A 16,742-nucleotide genomic window follows, 5' to 3' on the forward strand; every position below is an offset into this window, starting at 1 on the left:
TCCGAGGACGGATATCAAACCCTGAAGGTGTTGCCGTTCTAATTCCGGACCGACAAAGGTACAAATCTGAGACGGGCAGGGTGCACCAGGAATGGAATGCAGCCGCTGCCTCGAGGCCCCGTTCACAACGTATCATGGAACTACAGCAGAGCAAAAATAAAAACTTCTATTTGTTTATATAATGAACTTAATTTTCTATTTTTTCCCTCATGTATTTTAGGCTTTATTTGTTTACTCTTCATGACACCACTGTCACAGCTTCCTGTCACTGCATCGCCAAAATAAAAGTCTCACTGTACTGTGTGTGGCTGTTGGCACTGATCTTTTGGAGTCAAGGGTTTTTATAGCAATGAGGCTCATTTGCATAAAAAAGAGGCTCTTACACCAAATATATGCATCTTACCTCATTTAAATACTCTAGCAGCACGGCAGCGCCGGCTTCCTGTTTGCTTGGCAGCGCGGTGACACGTCGACCTTTTGTGGGTTTTCATACTTGTGCACAAAAACAACCCGTTTCTCTCGCTTAATTGGCTCAATTCATAAAACAACATGCTGTCCTACTACTCCACTATATCACACAGACATGCCCACTAAATCCCATTGTCTGCAGTGTCATCAGCACGCTCTCCCACAATGCATCAGGCCTCCACGTCCAAGCTGCGTTCACAGGGAGCCAGTCATGAATCCTCATGGGTTCAGCAGCCCGTCATCGCCGAGCCGTCTGCTCGTTTTGTGGTTGTAGCATCTTATTATTCATCCTGGTGGAGATCAAAGCACGCTTGTTTGGGTTCCTCGGTTCTCCGTGCGGTTCTCCGTTGTTCCCCTGGGTCCGAGGCGCTGATCAAAGCCCAGTCTGACTGTATTGTTCAAATAAAAACACTTCAACTGGGGATTGGAAGATGATTTATTGAAGCGAGCGGCTGAACGTGGAGCGAGATCCCGGTTTCCTCCGCGTCTAGAACCGAAGAACCACTCGGATGCTGAAAGACAGGGTGTTTCAGGGTTTGAAATGCTATTCCTGATTGGATAGAAGTTGTATTATCATAGAGGGCAGCAGGGACGTCTTCAACAAACTCTAGATCTACAAACCAGCCTTCAAAATCCAGGCTTACCATTAAAGTCCAGGCTTACCATTAAAACCCAGGCTTACCATTTCCCAGCATGCATCAGCTCAAAGCCATCGGCGATCTTGTCGAAGGGCAGCGTGTGAGTCACAAACTCATCCACCTTCAGCTTCTTGTCCATGTAGTCCTGCACCAGCTTGGGGACGCTGTCCACGCTCTTGAATCCTGGGAAAATGTTAACAAGCTCGTTAAAGTGTTGCATTCAGGGTTTGAACTAAATGTGAATGTTTTTCTTTGTTTATTCATGACGACACAAACACACTCGGTTCTCTGGTAGACGTGTGCAGCATCCTAATACTTCCTAAATGTTTGTATCTATTCAAGTCATACAAGACAGAACAAAGGTGTGTGTGTGTGTGTGTGTGTGTGTGTGTGTGTGTGTGTGTGTGTGTGTGTGTGTGGGAGGGGGGCATCAGGAATTCATTTCAAGAATAATAGGGGACAATATGAAAAACAAATCTACAACTGATTAATACAAATTTTTAAATAAAATTATATAATAAAATAAATAATATGAAAGATAAAGATTGTATTCATAATAATAATAGTTAATAATCAGAAACAGAAGAGGGGAGGGATAAAGGTGGAGATGATGATTTTCAGGTTGATGAAATCATCTTAACAATGACCCGTTAACGTGCTGCTGCAGCGCTGACCATGTTTGAACATGCAGAAGGTGGAGGAACCAGCTACGATGGTTCATGTGTCTTGGTTGTGAGGAGCCGGTTGTGTCACCGCTGGCTTCCCTCCAGAGCCTCAGAGCTTTTATTGGGGAGGCCTAATGAGTGGTTTGCTCTGTGCTCGTTACTGATCCCAGCGCTGCGCCGGTTCGATATCGGTAATATGAAACACAATAAGGACATCTGTCCGATGTGCAGCGCATGTTTGACCCGGGTCGATACGCTGAAGACACCCACAGCTTCATCCTTCATCTCTGTCGCCTCACTCTTTGGTCGTTTTCTATTACATCTCATATAAAACTGTGTTCCTTATTAAACAATAACACAGTGTAGTGCAGCCTATAGTTCCATGTAGAACATAATAACAGTTGACAGATTCATATTGTAATTCTATTTTGTAATTTCTACATTACAATTTCTCAACACAATAAACAGATTTATATTTGCTTATTATAGGTTGTATTCATGTTAAGGTGGATTTTTGGACAAAAAAAAAGATCTCTGGATCAAAGCTTTGACCCGATGTCTAGAGTGTGGGGCGCGGATGTCGTCATGGTGATGTCACCCGTCTACTCGACATGTTGGAGGAGGAGCGTTGCCGTGGTTACCTCCGAACGCCGTGCCTCTCCAGGTGCGTCCCGTCACCAGCTGGAAGGGCCGGGTGGAGATCTCCTGTCCGGCCGCCGCCACCCCGATGATCACGCTGGTGCCCCACCCTTTATGGCAGGCCTCCAGGGCGGCCCTCTGCCCCCCGGACACAACAGCACTGCATTACTTGTATATTATATAAGTATATTTAATCCAGCTCATATTTTGGAGCTCCCTGTTCAACATGTAGTGATGAATTATGGAGAAAGGCAGCTATAACTCTCACCATGATGGCCACGTTGCCCACACACTCAAAGGAGTAGTCCACGCCTCCGTCCGTGATCTGCACCAGGACCTCCTGGATCGGCTCGGCGTGGTCCTTCGGGTTCACCACTTCTGTGGCGCCGAACTCTCGAGCCGTTCCAAACTTGTCGGGGTTGAGGTCGACCCCGATGATCCGACCCGCCCCGGCTTCTTTACAGCCCATGATGGCAGCCAGGCCCAGCGCCCCCAGGCCAAACACTGCACAGGTGGAGCCGGCCTCCACCTGGGGGGGGGGGGGGGGGGTCAAACACAGGTCAGCACAGGCTACTAAGGGAGTGCTGTTTGCTTGTGTATTATACTGACTGTATGTGTATCATCTGTCTATTACCTTAGTGTGTTATATGTGTATTATCTGTGTATTGTCTGTGTATAATCCGTCTATTACCTCTGTATTGCCTGTGTATTATTTGTGTGTTATATGTGTATTATCTGTGTATTGTCTGTGTATAGTTTATGTATTATCTGTGTATTACCTGTGTATTACCTAGGTATTATCTGTGTATTACCTGTGTATAATCCGTCTATTACCTGTGTATTGTCTGTATTATTTGTGTATTATATGTGTATTACCTGCAGACATAAATACAGGAAACAACCTGAATTCTACGGTTAGTTGCGGTGGCAGTGAGCCGTCAGAGTAATGGTCAAGCCTTCCACTCAGAGGATGGACACTAGTAGTGACGCGTAGTGATGGCTGATCTCAGACCCACCTTGGCCGTGTTCAGAGCCGCTCCGTAACCAGTGGTGATGCCGCAGCCCAGCAGACACACCTTGTCCAGAGGGGCCCCGGGGTCCACCTTGGCCAGGGAGATCTCCGCCACCACGGTGAACTCGGAGAACGTGCTGCAGCCCATGAAGTGGAAGAGGCTCTTGCCTCTGCAGGAGAAGCGGGTCGTCCCATCGGGCATCAGGCCTTTCCCCTGAGTGAGCCTGCAGAAGGAGACACGACCGCTGACTGCAGATCAGCTGCACAGGGGTTTTTTAACGTAGGAGCCTCAACTCGGGACGCTTACCTGATCTTCTGACACAGGTTGGTTTTGGGGTTCTTACAGAACTTGCACTCTCGACACTGCGGGACGTACAAGGGAATGACGGCGTCCCCTAAAACAAGAACAGCGTGTTAACGTAATGTTTGGGTCGGACGCAGCCATGCTTGGTGATAGAAGGGAGGAGATGGAGCACCCGGCTGGAACTCCGTGACGCCTTCTCCAACGCTCTCCACGATGCCGGCTCCCTCGTGGCCCAGCACCACCGGGAAAACCCCCTCGGGGTCGGAGCCGCTGAGCGTGTAGGAGTCCGTGTGACAGATCCCCGTGGCAACGGTCTGAAATACAGGACTCGACCCATTTAACATGCTCACCGCCTCTGGAGACACACCGTCATGTTATCAAATGTTATGAGTCATCATTTAGTAGAGGCAGTGTGCACATCCTATTACTGGTGATACTACTGCTGATGTAACTGGTGATGTTACTGGTGATACTACTGCTGATGTAACTGGTGAGATTACTGGTGATACTACTGCTGATGTAACTGGTGAGATTACTGGTGAGGTTACTGGTGAGATTACTGGTGATGTTACTGGTGAGATTACTGGGGATGTTACTGGTGAGATTACTGGTGATGTAACTGGTGAGATTACTGGGGATGTTACTGGTGAGATTACTGGTGATGTAACTGGTAAAATTACTGGTGAGATTACTGGTGATGTAACTGGTGAGATTACTGGTGATGTAACTGGTAAAATTACTGGGGATGTTACTGGTGAGATTACTGGTGATGTAACTGGTAAAATTACTGGTGATGTTACTGGTGATGTAACTGGTCAAATTACTGGGGATGTTACTGGTGAGATTACTGGTGATGTAACTGGTAAAATTACTGGTGATGTTACTGGTGATGTAACTGGTAAAATTACTGGGGATGTTACTGGTGAGATTACTGGGGATGTTACTGGTGAGATTACTGGTGATGTAACTGGTAAAATTACTGGTGAGATTACTGGTGATGTCACTGGTGAGATTACTGGGGAGATTACTGGTGATGTTACTGGTGATGTAACTGGTAAACTTACTGGGGATGTTACTGGTGAGATTACTGGTGATGTAACTGGTAAAATTACTGGTGAGATTACTGGTGATGTCACTGGTGAGATTACTGGGGAGATTACTGGTGATGTTACTGGTGATGTAACTGGTAAAATTACTGGGGATGTTACTGGTGAGATTACTGGTGATGTAACTGGTAAAATTACTGGTGAGATTACTGGTGATGTCACTGGTGAGATTACTGGGGAGATTACTGGTGATGTTACTGGTGATGTAACTGGTAAAATTACTGGGGATGTTACTGGTGAGATTACTGGTGATGTAACTGGTAAAATTACTGGTGAGATTACTGGTGATGTAACTGGTAAAATTACTGGGGATGTTACTGGTGAGATTACTGGTGATGTAACTGGTAAAATTACTGGGGATGTTACTGGTGAGATTACTGGTGATGTAACTGGTGAGATTACTGGGGATGTAACTGGTAAAATTACTGGGGATGTTACTGGTGAGATTACTGGTGATGTAACTGGTAAAATTACTGGGGATGTTACTGGTGAGATTACTGGTGATGTAACTGGTAAAATTACTGGGGATGTTACTGGTGAGATTACTGGTGATGTAACTGGTAAAATTACTGGTGATGTTACTGGTGATGTAACTGGTAAAATTACTGGTGAGATTACTGGTGATGTAACTGGTGAGATTACTGGTGATGTAACTGGTAAAATTACTGGGGATGTAACTGGTGAGATTACTGGTGATGTAACTGGTGAGATTACTGGTGATGTAACTGGTGAGATTACTGGGGATGTTACTGGTGAGATTACTGGTGATGTAACTGGTGAGATTACTGGGGATGTTACTGGTGAGATTACTGGGGATGTTACTGGTGAGATTACTGGGGATGTTACTGGTGAGATTACTGGTGATGTTACTGGTGATGTAACTGGTAAAATTACTGGGGATGTTACTGGTGAGATTACTGGTGATGTAACTGGTGAGATTACTGGTGATGTAACTGGTGAGATTACTGGTGATGTAACTGGTAAAATTACTGGGGATGTTACTGGTGAGATTACTGGTGATGTAACTGGTGAGATTACTGGTGATGTAACTGGTAAAATTACTGGGGATGTTACTGGTGAGATTACTGGTGATGTAACTGGTAAAATTACTGGTGAGATTACTGGGGATGTTACTGGTGAGATTACTGGGGATGTTACTGGTGAGATTACTGGGGATGTTACTGGTGAGATTACTGGTGATGTAACTGGTAAAATTACTGGTGATGTTACTGGTGATGTAACTGGTGAGATTACTGGTGAGATTACTGGTGATGTAACTGGTGAGATTACTGGTGATGTAACTGGTGAGATTACTGGTGATGTAACTGGTAAAATTACTGGGGATGTTACTGGTGAGATTACTGGTGATGTAACTGGTGATGTAACTGGTAAAATTACTGGGGATGTTACTGGTGATGTAACTGGGGATGTTACTGGTGAGATAACTGGTGATGTAACTGGTAAAATTACTGGTGAGATTACTGGTGAGATAACTGGTGATGTAACTGGTAAAATTACTGGTGAGATTACTGGTGATGTAACTGGTAAAATTACTGGGGATGTTACTGGTGAGATTACTGGTGATGTAACTGGTAAAATTACTGGTGAGATTACTGGTGATGTAACTGGTGAGATTACTGGTGATGTTACTGGTGAGATTACTGGTGATGTTACTGGTGAGATTACTGGTGATGTTACTGGTGATGTAACTGGGGATGTAACTGGTGAGATTACTGGGGATGTTACTGGTGATGTTACTGGTGAGATTACTGGGGATGTTACTGGTGATGTTACTGGTGATGTAACTGGTGATGTTACTGGTGAGATTACTGGTGAGATTACTGGGGATGTTACTGGTGATGTAACTGGTGAGATTACTGGTGTATTGTGTTTGTTATAAATTAAAGAGCAGCTTGTTTCTTGTTGTTGGTAAATTATGAACAAAGTTGAAAAGCTAAAGGTGCAAAGTGCACTGTGGTGCTGTACAAACACTAAATGAGGGGAAACTGACCAGAGATCCGTTTATGCTGTAGATTATATAGATTAGACGCTGTATAGTCAGTGGTACCTTATCTGAGATGTCATGTTTTTTAAATCAGAATTCGTTTTTGTACAACTTTACCTGACTCTAGTCACATTAGGGACTGAAGAGTTTTTCAGTGACCTATTGATCTCGCAGACACAAATCATCATTAGATGAGAGTCATAAACACGTCAGCTATGTTTTGTTACCTTGAGGCGAACTTCGCCGGCTTTAGGAGGCGCCACCTCCACCTCCTCCATCACCATAGGTTTCCCAGCCTCCCATGCTACCGCAGCCTTGCAACGGATGACCTACAACACAACATGCAAGAGCTTCAGCTGTCCTGCATCATCATGACAACCACTCTGATGAGGTTTAACCCCTTCATTGATACAGTGAAAGCAGCCTGGATTTGAAAAAGGACACATTTCTTTTTACTGCACTGTAGAAAAAACTGATTCAGGGTCAGTTTAGCAGCAGTTATTCTCTGACTGTTTCCCAACAAGACCCATAAAAAACTGTCTTCAACTTCTTCTTCAAGGCAAACTTTGAACTTTCTCATTGTCATTGTTGTGCAAACTGGTTGCAACATGAGAAGGCCTGAACTGACGAGAGACACACATCACTCTCTGTTACAGATACACAGCAGATTCCAACCCTCCCCTGTCCTCTCACTGGAAATGTTCCCTCTGCTCTAGAAACGGGAACATCCTGCCAGTGTTTGTCTGTGTAGAACGCCTCATATTCATCTAAACTTTGACAGGAATTCATTATAAATATGTGAGAGAGGTCAGCCGGCTTACCTTCCCTGCAGTCGCCATGCTGTCTTACAACCTGACTCTCAGTATCAGGGTTGGGCTAGAGGCTAGAGACGCGGTCAAAGGTTAGACCAATCATAGAGGAGAGGCTTTATGTGTTTGCACTGGGCCCTGCCCAAACACATTCTGCTGATCTTTCCACTTCCTGTTGAGGTCATTTCCTCCCTCCAATGGTTTAGTCATAAAAAACACATGAAAACCTAATTTGTTTGTTCAAATTAAATCCCAGTTTAACGATGTCCTAATTGGATTAGCAGCTTTAGTAAAGGAGGACATGGTCAAGAAATATACTTAGTATACTATAGTTTTTCATTCGTTTTTGAACGCATTTGATTAGATTTCAGTGTTTTTGTAAAAGTAAATTTCCTCATATATTATTGTTCTTATTTGTATTTATAATTGAATTAGGAATTAGGGAAAACAAATACCTTCCTCTAACCCTTAAATACCTTTTGAATATACAATTACTTTTACACAAGTAATGGGATCATGTACAAGGTCACACTTGACTTGCAATAGTGTCTTTTGAACCGTGTTGACCATGTGGGGTCAGTTTTTTACGTGAACTATACCTTGGATTTGGAGGGTAAGAGCAGCACAGTTCCTAATCATTGTTATATCTTGTCAGATTGCAGGATTGAATCTGGTGTGTAAACCTTAATGAGGGAATCAGCTTTTGTTTTCTCAGGATCATGATAATGAAACCATGAGCTCAACCATCTGCTCAGCGACAACGCAAACAGAGAGCAATCTGGAAAGATCTCATATCACGTTATTTAGTGTACCTGTTGTTTAACTGCAATATTGTATCCTTTTTAATGAATTTTTCAGGAGACAGACAGAAGCGTGGCTCAGGGACAAACCTGGAGCCCATCGAGCAGAATAATTACAACGCTGTCTGCCAAGTTAAACAAACACTAATATCATTCGGCTGGTCGGAATACAACTCAGGGGAAAATATTTGACCGACACACTAAACATCGTTAAATTGAGCATTCAGAGACATGACAGCCAATGCTGTAGGCACGTAAACGCTTACACCCAACACAATAAAACCAGAACACAAACAATGAAGCCATGTTTAGTTTGCATATTGAAACCTCATTTTATTATGTGCATTGCATCATTTGTCTGACTAGAGGTATGGTAGAGTATTCGGGGAAATTGCCACTCATTCACCATATTTGTGTTATTGTGGAGAAACACTGAGGACCGTCCGGATGCTGTGGAAGAGAAATAAAAGAAATAACAACCTGTTAGTTTATATGAGTTGTGGTTGAGTCATGAATGGTGGAGAGAGTATAGGAGTGTCAAGCTACCATTTGCCATGCTTCATCAGGTCGATGGCATCATTGACCTGCTCCAAAGTCATGTTGTGAGTGATGAACTCGTCCACCAGCAACTTCTTGTCCATGTAGGCATCAACCATCTGAGGAACACCGTCCCTACCCTTAAAGCCTGAGGCACAACATCACAAAGTAAGAGCATTGTCTTTCATGAGTTTCATGGTCACATGTGTCTTACCTCCGAACAGGGAGCCCTTCCATGTTCGACCAGCGATGAGCTGAATGGGTCGGGTTGCTACATCGTTCAAGTCTGTCCAGCCGACCAGCACGCTGACACCCCAACCGACCACACAGGACTCCAAGGCACTGCGCTGGATGGACAAAGAGCACAAAGCTTGTAACCTCAAGGGTTGCAAAGAAACTATGTGCCTATGTCTTCCTCAATGTATGCCCTAGTGATGTCCAAATGAAGCTTCGTGAAGCATTTTCTTTATTTTCTGAGCCCAATAGGCACTCTCTGTTCAACAAAGGGTGGAAAGCAATGGAAATATATCGGCCTTCAACCCTTTGTTGAACAGAGAGCGCCATCTATTGGGCTCAGAAAATAAAGAAAATGCTTCAGGAAGCTTCATTTGGACATCACTAGTATGCCCCCACCCCCTCTGCATTCCTTGAACTTATGGCTTGGCTTTGTTCAGGTGCAAACTGTGGTCCATGGGTTTCATAGTTTGATACTTCTTGTGAAATAAACTGACCTATAATAAGCCTTCCTGAGTCAATTTTACATCAAACCCTTATGCAGACTTCTCTATGTGCCTCACCATGACTCCCACATTGCCGACACATTCCAGGGAGTAGTCCACTCCTCCGTTGGTCATCTCAGACAACACCTCGCTGATGGGTTTATTGTGATCCTTGGGGTTCACGAAGTCGGTCGCTCCGAACACCTTGGCCTTCTCAGACTTCTCTGGATTGATGTCAACAGCGATGATCCTCTTGGCTCCTGCAGCCTTGCAGCCCATGACTGCAGCCAAACCCACAGCTCCCAGGCCGAATACAGCACACGTGGAGCCCGGTTCCACCTGGATCACAGCAGACGTGGTCAACGTGGCTCTTTAGGTTGGACGTCTTAATGCTCCATACAGTAAAAATACATGGATCAGTCAGTAGACACCTTAGCAGTATTAACAGCTGCTCCATATCCTGTGCTGATCCCACAGCCAATGAGACAGACTTTGTCCAGAGGGGCAGCAGGGTCGATCTTAGCCACAGCCATCTGGTTCACCACAGTGTACTCAGAGAAAGTACTGGTCCCCGTAAACTGCAGCACCTTCTTCCCCTTACAGGTGAACCTGGAGACTGCTGGTGACATCACATGGAGACGATCACTGGCCCTGAACAAGATAATGTATCGATGTAAAAAAAAAAAAGGGAAAAAATAGTGTGACAATTTGAGAATGAAGAACAAATGGAGTGGAAGGCAGGATATTTTCATTTAGCTCACCATCCTGTCTCACACTGGTTGGTCTTTGGGCTCTTACAGAAGCGACAGTCTCTACACTGGGAGATGAACAGAGGGAGAACCTTGTCTCCTGAAAGACAAAACCAATATTCTCATTTCATTTAATCGGCATCTTTGATATTGGTGTTAAAATGGCCAGAATGGCCAGAGTCCCTCATAGACTTTGAGTAATACCCCAAATTGTCATTTTAAGATACTGTTAATGTAGTGAAGATGGAGAATGGTTGTCTGCCATGCCATGTGTCAGCCCTGTGATAGACTGGAGACCTGACCAGGTGTACCCTGCCTTCACCCGATGTCAGCTGATAAGCAATCAAAGATTATCCATCCATCCATCCATTTTCTACCGCTTATCCTGTATTCAGGGTCACGGGGGGGCTGGAACCGATCCCAGCTATCATTGGGCGAAGGCAGGGTACACCCTGGACAGGTCACCAGTCTATCGCAGGGCCGACATGTAGAGACAAACAACCATTCACGCTCACATTCACACCTACGGGCAATTTAGAGTCATCAATGAACCTATCCCCATCCTGTATGTCTTTGGACTGTGGGAGGAAGCCGGAGAACCCGGAGAGAACCCACGCTCACACGGGGAGAACATGCAAACTCCACACAGAAGGAACCCGGGCCGACCCGGGAATCGAACCCGGGAACCACTTGCTGTGAGGCGAGAGTGCTACCCACTACACCACCGTGCAGCCCCCAATCAAAGATTATGGACGGCTAAATCAACCAGACACATCTCATCAATAGTGACCGTTAGAGGTTTTATTCACTAGGGATGTCACATTCTATTCAAAATATTGACTTTCATGACAGCATATTGGTCACCATATATATGAACCGAAAGAGTTTGGATAGTTATTTCTATTCTTCATGCGAAACACTTAACAAGCTCCATACTCAATACACACAAAATTATACGTAAAAATCCTTCATCTCAATCTCAGAAAAATAGCAAATAAGAATACGTTCCAAAATGTTGGAAGATACCAAACTGACCTGGCTGATATTCAGTGACTCCAGGCCCGACACTCTCCACGATGCCGGCTCCCTCGTGGCCGAGGACTACTGGGAAGCCCTCTTCATTCATACTCTCCAGTAGGTGGTACAGGTCTGAGTGGCACACTGCAGTCGCCACAATCTGCAGAGCAGACAGGAACCAACCAATGAAACCAGGCTGGTAGGAGTGTTCACTCTCAGCAGTACTGGCAGCTCTTTGACACTAAATTGACATTCATTTAGTTGTGAACCACGAATGATCTGTGCTCCGTTTCATTCTGGTTCAGCATCTACTGACTTATGACTCTGAAAGAAGTGACAAGCACCCGGAGAACAAAGTGACCTGAAACAAAGTTCAGTCAGAATGTCCTGAGGTTTAATGAAACATTAGTGATGTCCAAATGAAGCTTCGTGAAGCATTTTCTTTATTTTCTGAGCCCAATAGATGGCGCTCTCTGTTCAACAAAGGGTTGAAGGCCGATATATTTCCATTGCTTTCAACCCTTTGTTGAACAGAGAGCGCCATCTATTGGGCTCAGAAAATAAAGAAAATGCTTCACGAAGTTTCATCACTATGAAACATACAAGGAACACAACCAACTTGTTACTACAAGCTGAAGCGGGTAGACGACCTGGGAGTAGATCAGAGAGGGGCACGGTGGAGAGCAGCACAGTTACAGAACAGGTTTCTCACCTGTGAGAACAGCCCATTAGTTCTCCTATGTATTCTATGTAACAATACACCTCTGTGTGCAGCAGAGAAACAGGTGTGTTCTGATAGTGGACGTCTCTCACCTTGATGCGGACCTCGTTGGCCTGAGGGGGGGCGACCTCAATCTCCTCCATCACCAGTGGCTTGTTGGGCTCCCAGGCCACGGCTGCCTTGCACCTGATGACCTGCAGAACAGTGACACCACATGAAACTACGCAGCATGAGGTATGACACATATTAGACCATACACTTAATGTACTTGTATGTTCGCTCTGTGGGAAATATGGTGAAGCAACACATTGTCAGCTTTTCACATTGACAGTAAACGGCAACATGCTACATTAGCATGATGATTTAAACTTGGTATTCTTTGTGCTATAGAGAGGCCCATTTCAATGTCAGCTCAACTGACTGGCTGCCACATTGTGAAACAGTGTTACATCCTCCCTTAAACGTTCTTAGTCCAGATGTTATTTAACCAAGTGGTCTGGTTTGAATTCATGAACATTTCCCCTTTTGGATTATTGCCCCAACAGCTTTGGCAATATGAAGAGTTACACATAACTGGACTGGACCGTTTCCATATGTAAGTCAACAGAGGAGACCAGATATTCCACTGAGGCACACGGGGTACTTTTAGGTCAAATGACCCAAAAACTTGAAAAACCTGGTGAAGTACTTAATATACCTGCAGATCTGTAATTAGAAACACAATGAACTACAGTGCCGTCCACCCCCCAACCGCTGTTGTGTTTGTTTTCATGTCAATTATATCAATGTGAAATATTTACATCCCTTTTTGATGCATTCATTTGAGTGTGTGTTACGTGACATTGGAAACATCCATGCACGCATTGCAAATACAAAAACAACAACAAAATTACTCACCTTGCCGGTTGTGGCCATTTTTGCTGCAAAGACGAGAGAAAACAAGCGAGAGAAGCAGCTGCAGAAGAGGAGTGGAGAACAAGGGAGGGTTTATATCACATCTGTATAAACTGGTCTGGCAGACTTTCACATGGGTGGAGACTTAATGTGGTGCACTTCAGTTCGAGACCATCGTTTCTGTGGGAATGTTTTTATATAAGCCTGCAGCCATGATATGGGTTTCTTGAGTTCCTACAGACAGCAGATGTGGAATAAACAAGCAGCTATGGACACGTATGGACTGTCAGGGACGTACTATTAATGAAGGAGGTAAATACAATTAAAATGTTTATTTAAATGATAAGCTAACAAGTCCAAAAAGTCAGGGAGACCACAGGGGCAAAAACACTATAAAAAAACAAAGACCAAGATAATCCAAAATGTAAACAAAACTCACAAACAATAATCCAGACAAAGACCAAGACAGAACAGAAACACACAGACTAAATACAAAGGGCTGATAAGGTCGACGACAGACAGGTGTGGAAACACAAGGGCAGGCTATGGTGATTGGGGAGAACGAGAGGCAAGGCTGACGAGACAATCAGACACAGCTGGGAGACTACTCCCAGTAGTCTTTGTGAACTCCATTATCGAGCTGATTTCTGACTGAAAAGCTGATGACTGCAGGACTCTGGGTCTGGCTCAGACTTGTGGTGTGAGTGCTCCATTCTTTTATAATAAAAAACTGGCGCTCTTTGCTCTTTCCAAAATCTTCCCCACTCACTTGCGCTCTGTTTTGCTCACATGCTCTGACGCAGAGGTCAGGTGTTTCCTCTAAATATGTGCAGATGCCACTTGTCAATAAAGTAACAGTACTTTGTTGTTCTCTATTGTGAGGACTGAAGTATTATAACGTGATGGCGTATATATGAGAGGTAACGCCCAGTTGGGCCTGAAGCAATGTGAGTGCAGGCCGGAATATCATACTTCGGCACAGTATGGATCAACTGGGTCTACTGGGACTTAAAGTGAAGATTTATGAGGGATAAGAGCCAACCATACCTCTGTTGAAGTGAGTTTCAGATTAATCATTTTTGTCACACACATTTTAAACAGTAGTTTGTCTCTCAGTGGAATTTAAAATGAACATATTCAGACTTTGGCAGAACATTGACAAGAAGTCCACATTTCTCTTGACAAAGACATGAAGCTGTTTCTGGAACATTTGTTTGACATAGTAACAGTCAGACATGGTTAAGGAAAGTGAAGAAGTCCAGATCTGCAGGGCAGAGGAGAAACAGAAAGCATCCTTACTGGGAACATTATAAACTGGCCTAGGATGTGCATAGCCCAGAACAGGAGGCCACTGGGTGATGTGATGATCCAGACATGTGGTTATGGTTCTGGTGATTCTCTTCCATGGGAGAAAATTGTCTTGGATTTAGGGATATTGTTGTTTATTTATTTGCTTTGGTTGTAAAATACATCCAACAGGATGAGCTAACACATTTTCACCCCCAACCCTGGTACAACTCGCATGCATCGTGTTGTTGGGACCTCACCGTTAGGACTACACAATGCAGCCTACAAAAGCCTTCACATGCGGTCAGAACAAAGGGACAAAGGGGATTAAAAACTACAACCGCCATTTTAGTTTCACTTCTCACCGAGGTGCGAAGTGAGTGCAGGCCGTGTGTGAGATCGCAGCACGCGCGATTCTTTGTTTACCTGCAGAAGAGGAAACACAAACGGTTTCTTTATTTCAGCGACCAGCCGGAAGCCCCGCTCCTGTCTGAAGTCAGCTGACTAAATCGCCAAGCGTGCAATTATATTGTTGCCCGCGGAAGGAAGAAACACGAACTGTTTTCTTTATTCGAGCTTGATCAACGAGAGGAAAAATCGCCCCGCTCTCGTCTGGACTTAGCCGACTCATCACGTCCCCCGCTGCCGCTGGGACTCACGGACTACCGTCACCGCCGCCGCGTTAAGGAACGCCGCCATCGCCGGTATGGACTCACAGCCTACGCAACGACACCAGTAAGAGGCTATCAGTCTGGGCAGAGACATAAGTTTGATAGTGTAGGATATGCTTGTAATTCTTGTTAATGTGTTTTAAGTTTTGATCACGGACCACCGAGTCCGTTGCTTTCTGTGTTGTATTTGAATGCTGATTGTGCACCCACGCCGCTGGGTTTCATCTCGGTAACAGTGCGTGTCCAACCTCGGACATATTCACGAGCTCAGTAAGTGATCTACCATCAGTTAAAAGACCGGGGTCCCGCTGAACGAACGCCAGCTCTCGCAATTCTATCCGACGTCAGTGGCTCCGCCCCTGAACGCTGTGAGGAATAGCTCCATCTGGTGGTCGCGCCCGGCCATCTCTCTCTCTCTCTCTCTCTCTCTCTCTCTCTCTCTCTCTCTCTCTCTCTCTCTCTCTCTCTCTCTCTCTCTCTCTCTCTCTCTCTCTCCACACACACACACACACTCCACGTGTGTCTCTCCCTTTGTTTAAGCTTAGCTTTGTGTGTATTTAGGTAGTTAGGTAATAAGGCTTTGTTAATTGCAGTGTTATTGATTGTGATCATTATTACTGATTTTAATAAATCTTATTATATTATAACTAGCGGTCTCTTGTGCTTGTTGTGTATATGTCACTGGATAACAGCAGGTTGTGAAGGCTAGTGCTTGAATTTCACGCCTTTTTAATTGTTAGATTGTTTTTATGCTTCTATGCCAATGATCACGATGATTGGCATGTGAGTATAAAACCTTCATATTGAGACTGAATACAGTTTTTGGTTATCTTTTCCCTGATCCCAGGGTGGTGCCCCGTTTATTCATGATTATATCATAATAATATATTAAATATAATTATTAATATCAATAATCATATTGACATTAATAATTAGCTGTTGATAACCAAATCTGCTCCTGCTACAACCCCAACAGTGTTTTCAAAGTAAACTTCCATCTTCACAGGAAGTTGTTTAAGGCAACAGAACCACTCACTTTAGTTTGTTGCCGTTAACTTGACTATATAACAACTCACGTGACAAAATGTCACATGATCACACTACGAGTGAGTGACTCACTGAGACTTTATTAGCCTCACACGGGGCACCAAAACAAGTCTCTAGTATGAAAGTCCTGTTGGTTTGACCCGCCACCTCCCTTCGCTCAGGCTTTGTGTCGAATCTCTCGATTTTCATATTATGTCTGCTGCTCTACCCATAATGCACCAGGCGGGTGCATCACATACAAAGCTCACACGCTAATTGAGCGTCGGTGTCAGACGGCGACCAAATCTCACTGAAGATGTTTTTCTGACATCCATCTTCATGTCACATAGTTATTTCTGTCACAGCACTACAAAGACATGACCTTGACATTTGACCCCCAACACTACAGACACTAAATCTCCTATGTGTTATGATTTGTAAACAGGACTTAACGCTCAGATATATGAAAATCAGGAGATTTAAGAATGAAATCTGCCAACAGAGTGGGAATTGTCATCTTTTATAGCATTTGATGAAACCAGTGGTCACTTCTCATGAACACAAACCTACTCCTGAACAGCTGGCCTCCATCTGGTTGAAAGGAGAAATTTAAGGCCCATTATCTGCCTACCTATAACAGGATTATTATTCTGTTAGACTGCTGCCATTAAGTCA

The 16,742-nt window shown here is 44.4% G+C and overlaps 1 protein-coding gene across 1 annotated transcript; it reads right to left on the reverse strand.

Moving 5' to 3' along the window:
- Positions 1 to 829: 829 nt before the first annotated feature.
- Positions 830 to 13,235, reverse strand: LOC311015849 (uncharacterized protein). Its single transcript, XM_084013289.1, has 18 exons — positions 13,087 to 13,235; positions 12,282 to 12,383; positions 11,487 to 11,628; positions 10,464 to 10,551; positions 10,134 to 10,353; positions 9,781 to 10,041; positions 9,198 to 9,330; positions 8,993 to 9,131; positions 8,874 to 8,896; positions 7,659 to 7,681; positions 7,065 to 7,166; positions 3,899 to 4,040; positions 3,730 to 3,817; positions 3,427 to 3,646; positions 2,679 to 2,939; positions 2,413 to 2,548; positions 1,151 to 1,289; positions 830 to 980 (listed from the first exon to the last, which is right to left on the reverse strand). The coding sequence occupies exons 1-18, from the start codon at positions 13,102 to 13,104 to the stop codon at positions 956 to 958; spliced, it is 2,262 nt and encodes a 753-aa protein (XP_083869415.1). The 5' UTR covers positions 13,105 to 13,235; the 3' UTR covers positions 830 to 955.
- Positions 13,236 to 16,742: the final 3,507 nt, after the last annotated feature.

This window comes from Eutrigla gurnardus (genome assembly GCF_963514095.1).
Source record: "Eutrigla gurnardus genome assembly, chromosome: 7".
Classification (NCBI taxonomy): Eukaryota; Metazoa; Chordata; class Actinopteri; order Perciformes; family Triglidae; genus Eutrigla; species Eutrigla gurnardus.

Bases quoted from the DNA above. Each gene is read 5' to 3' on its own strand.
- LOC311015849 (XM_084013289.1), bottom strand. The intron at 2,940-3,426 runs GTGGGTCTGAGA...CCCCCCCCCCAG, and splicing joins CGGCTCTGAACACGGCCAAG to GTGGAGGCCGGCTCCACCTG. The intron at 1,290-2,412 runs GTAACCACGGCA...ACATTTTCCCAG, and splicing joins GAGAGGCACGGCGTTCGGAG to GATTCAAGAGCGTGGACAGC.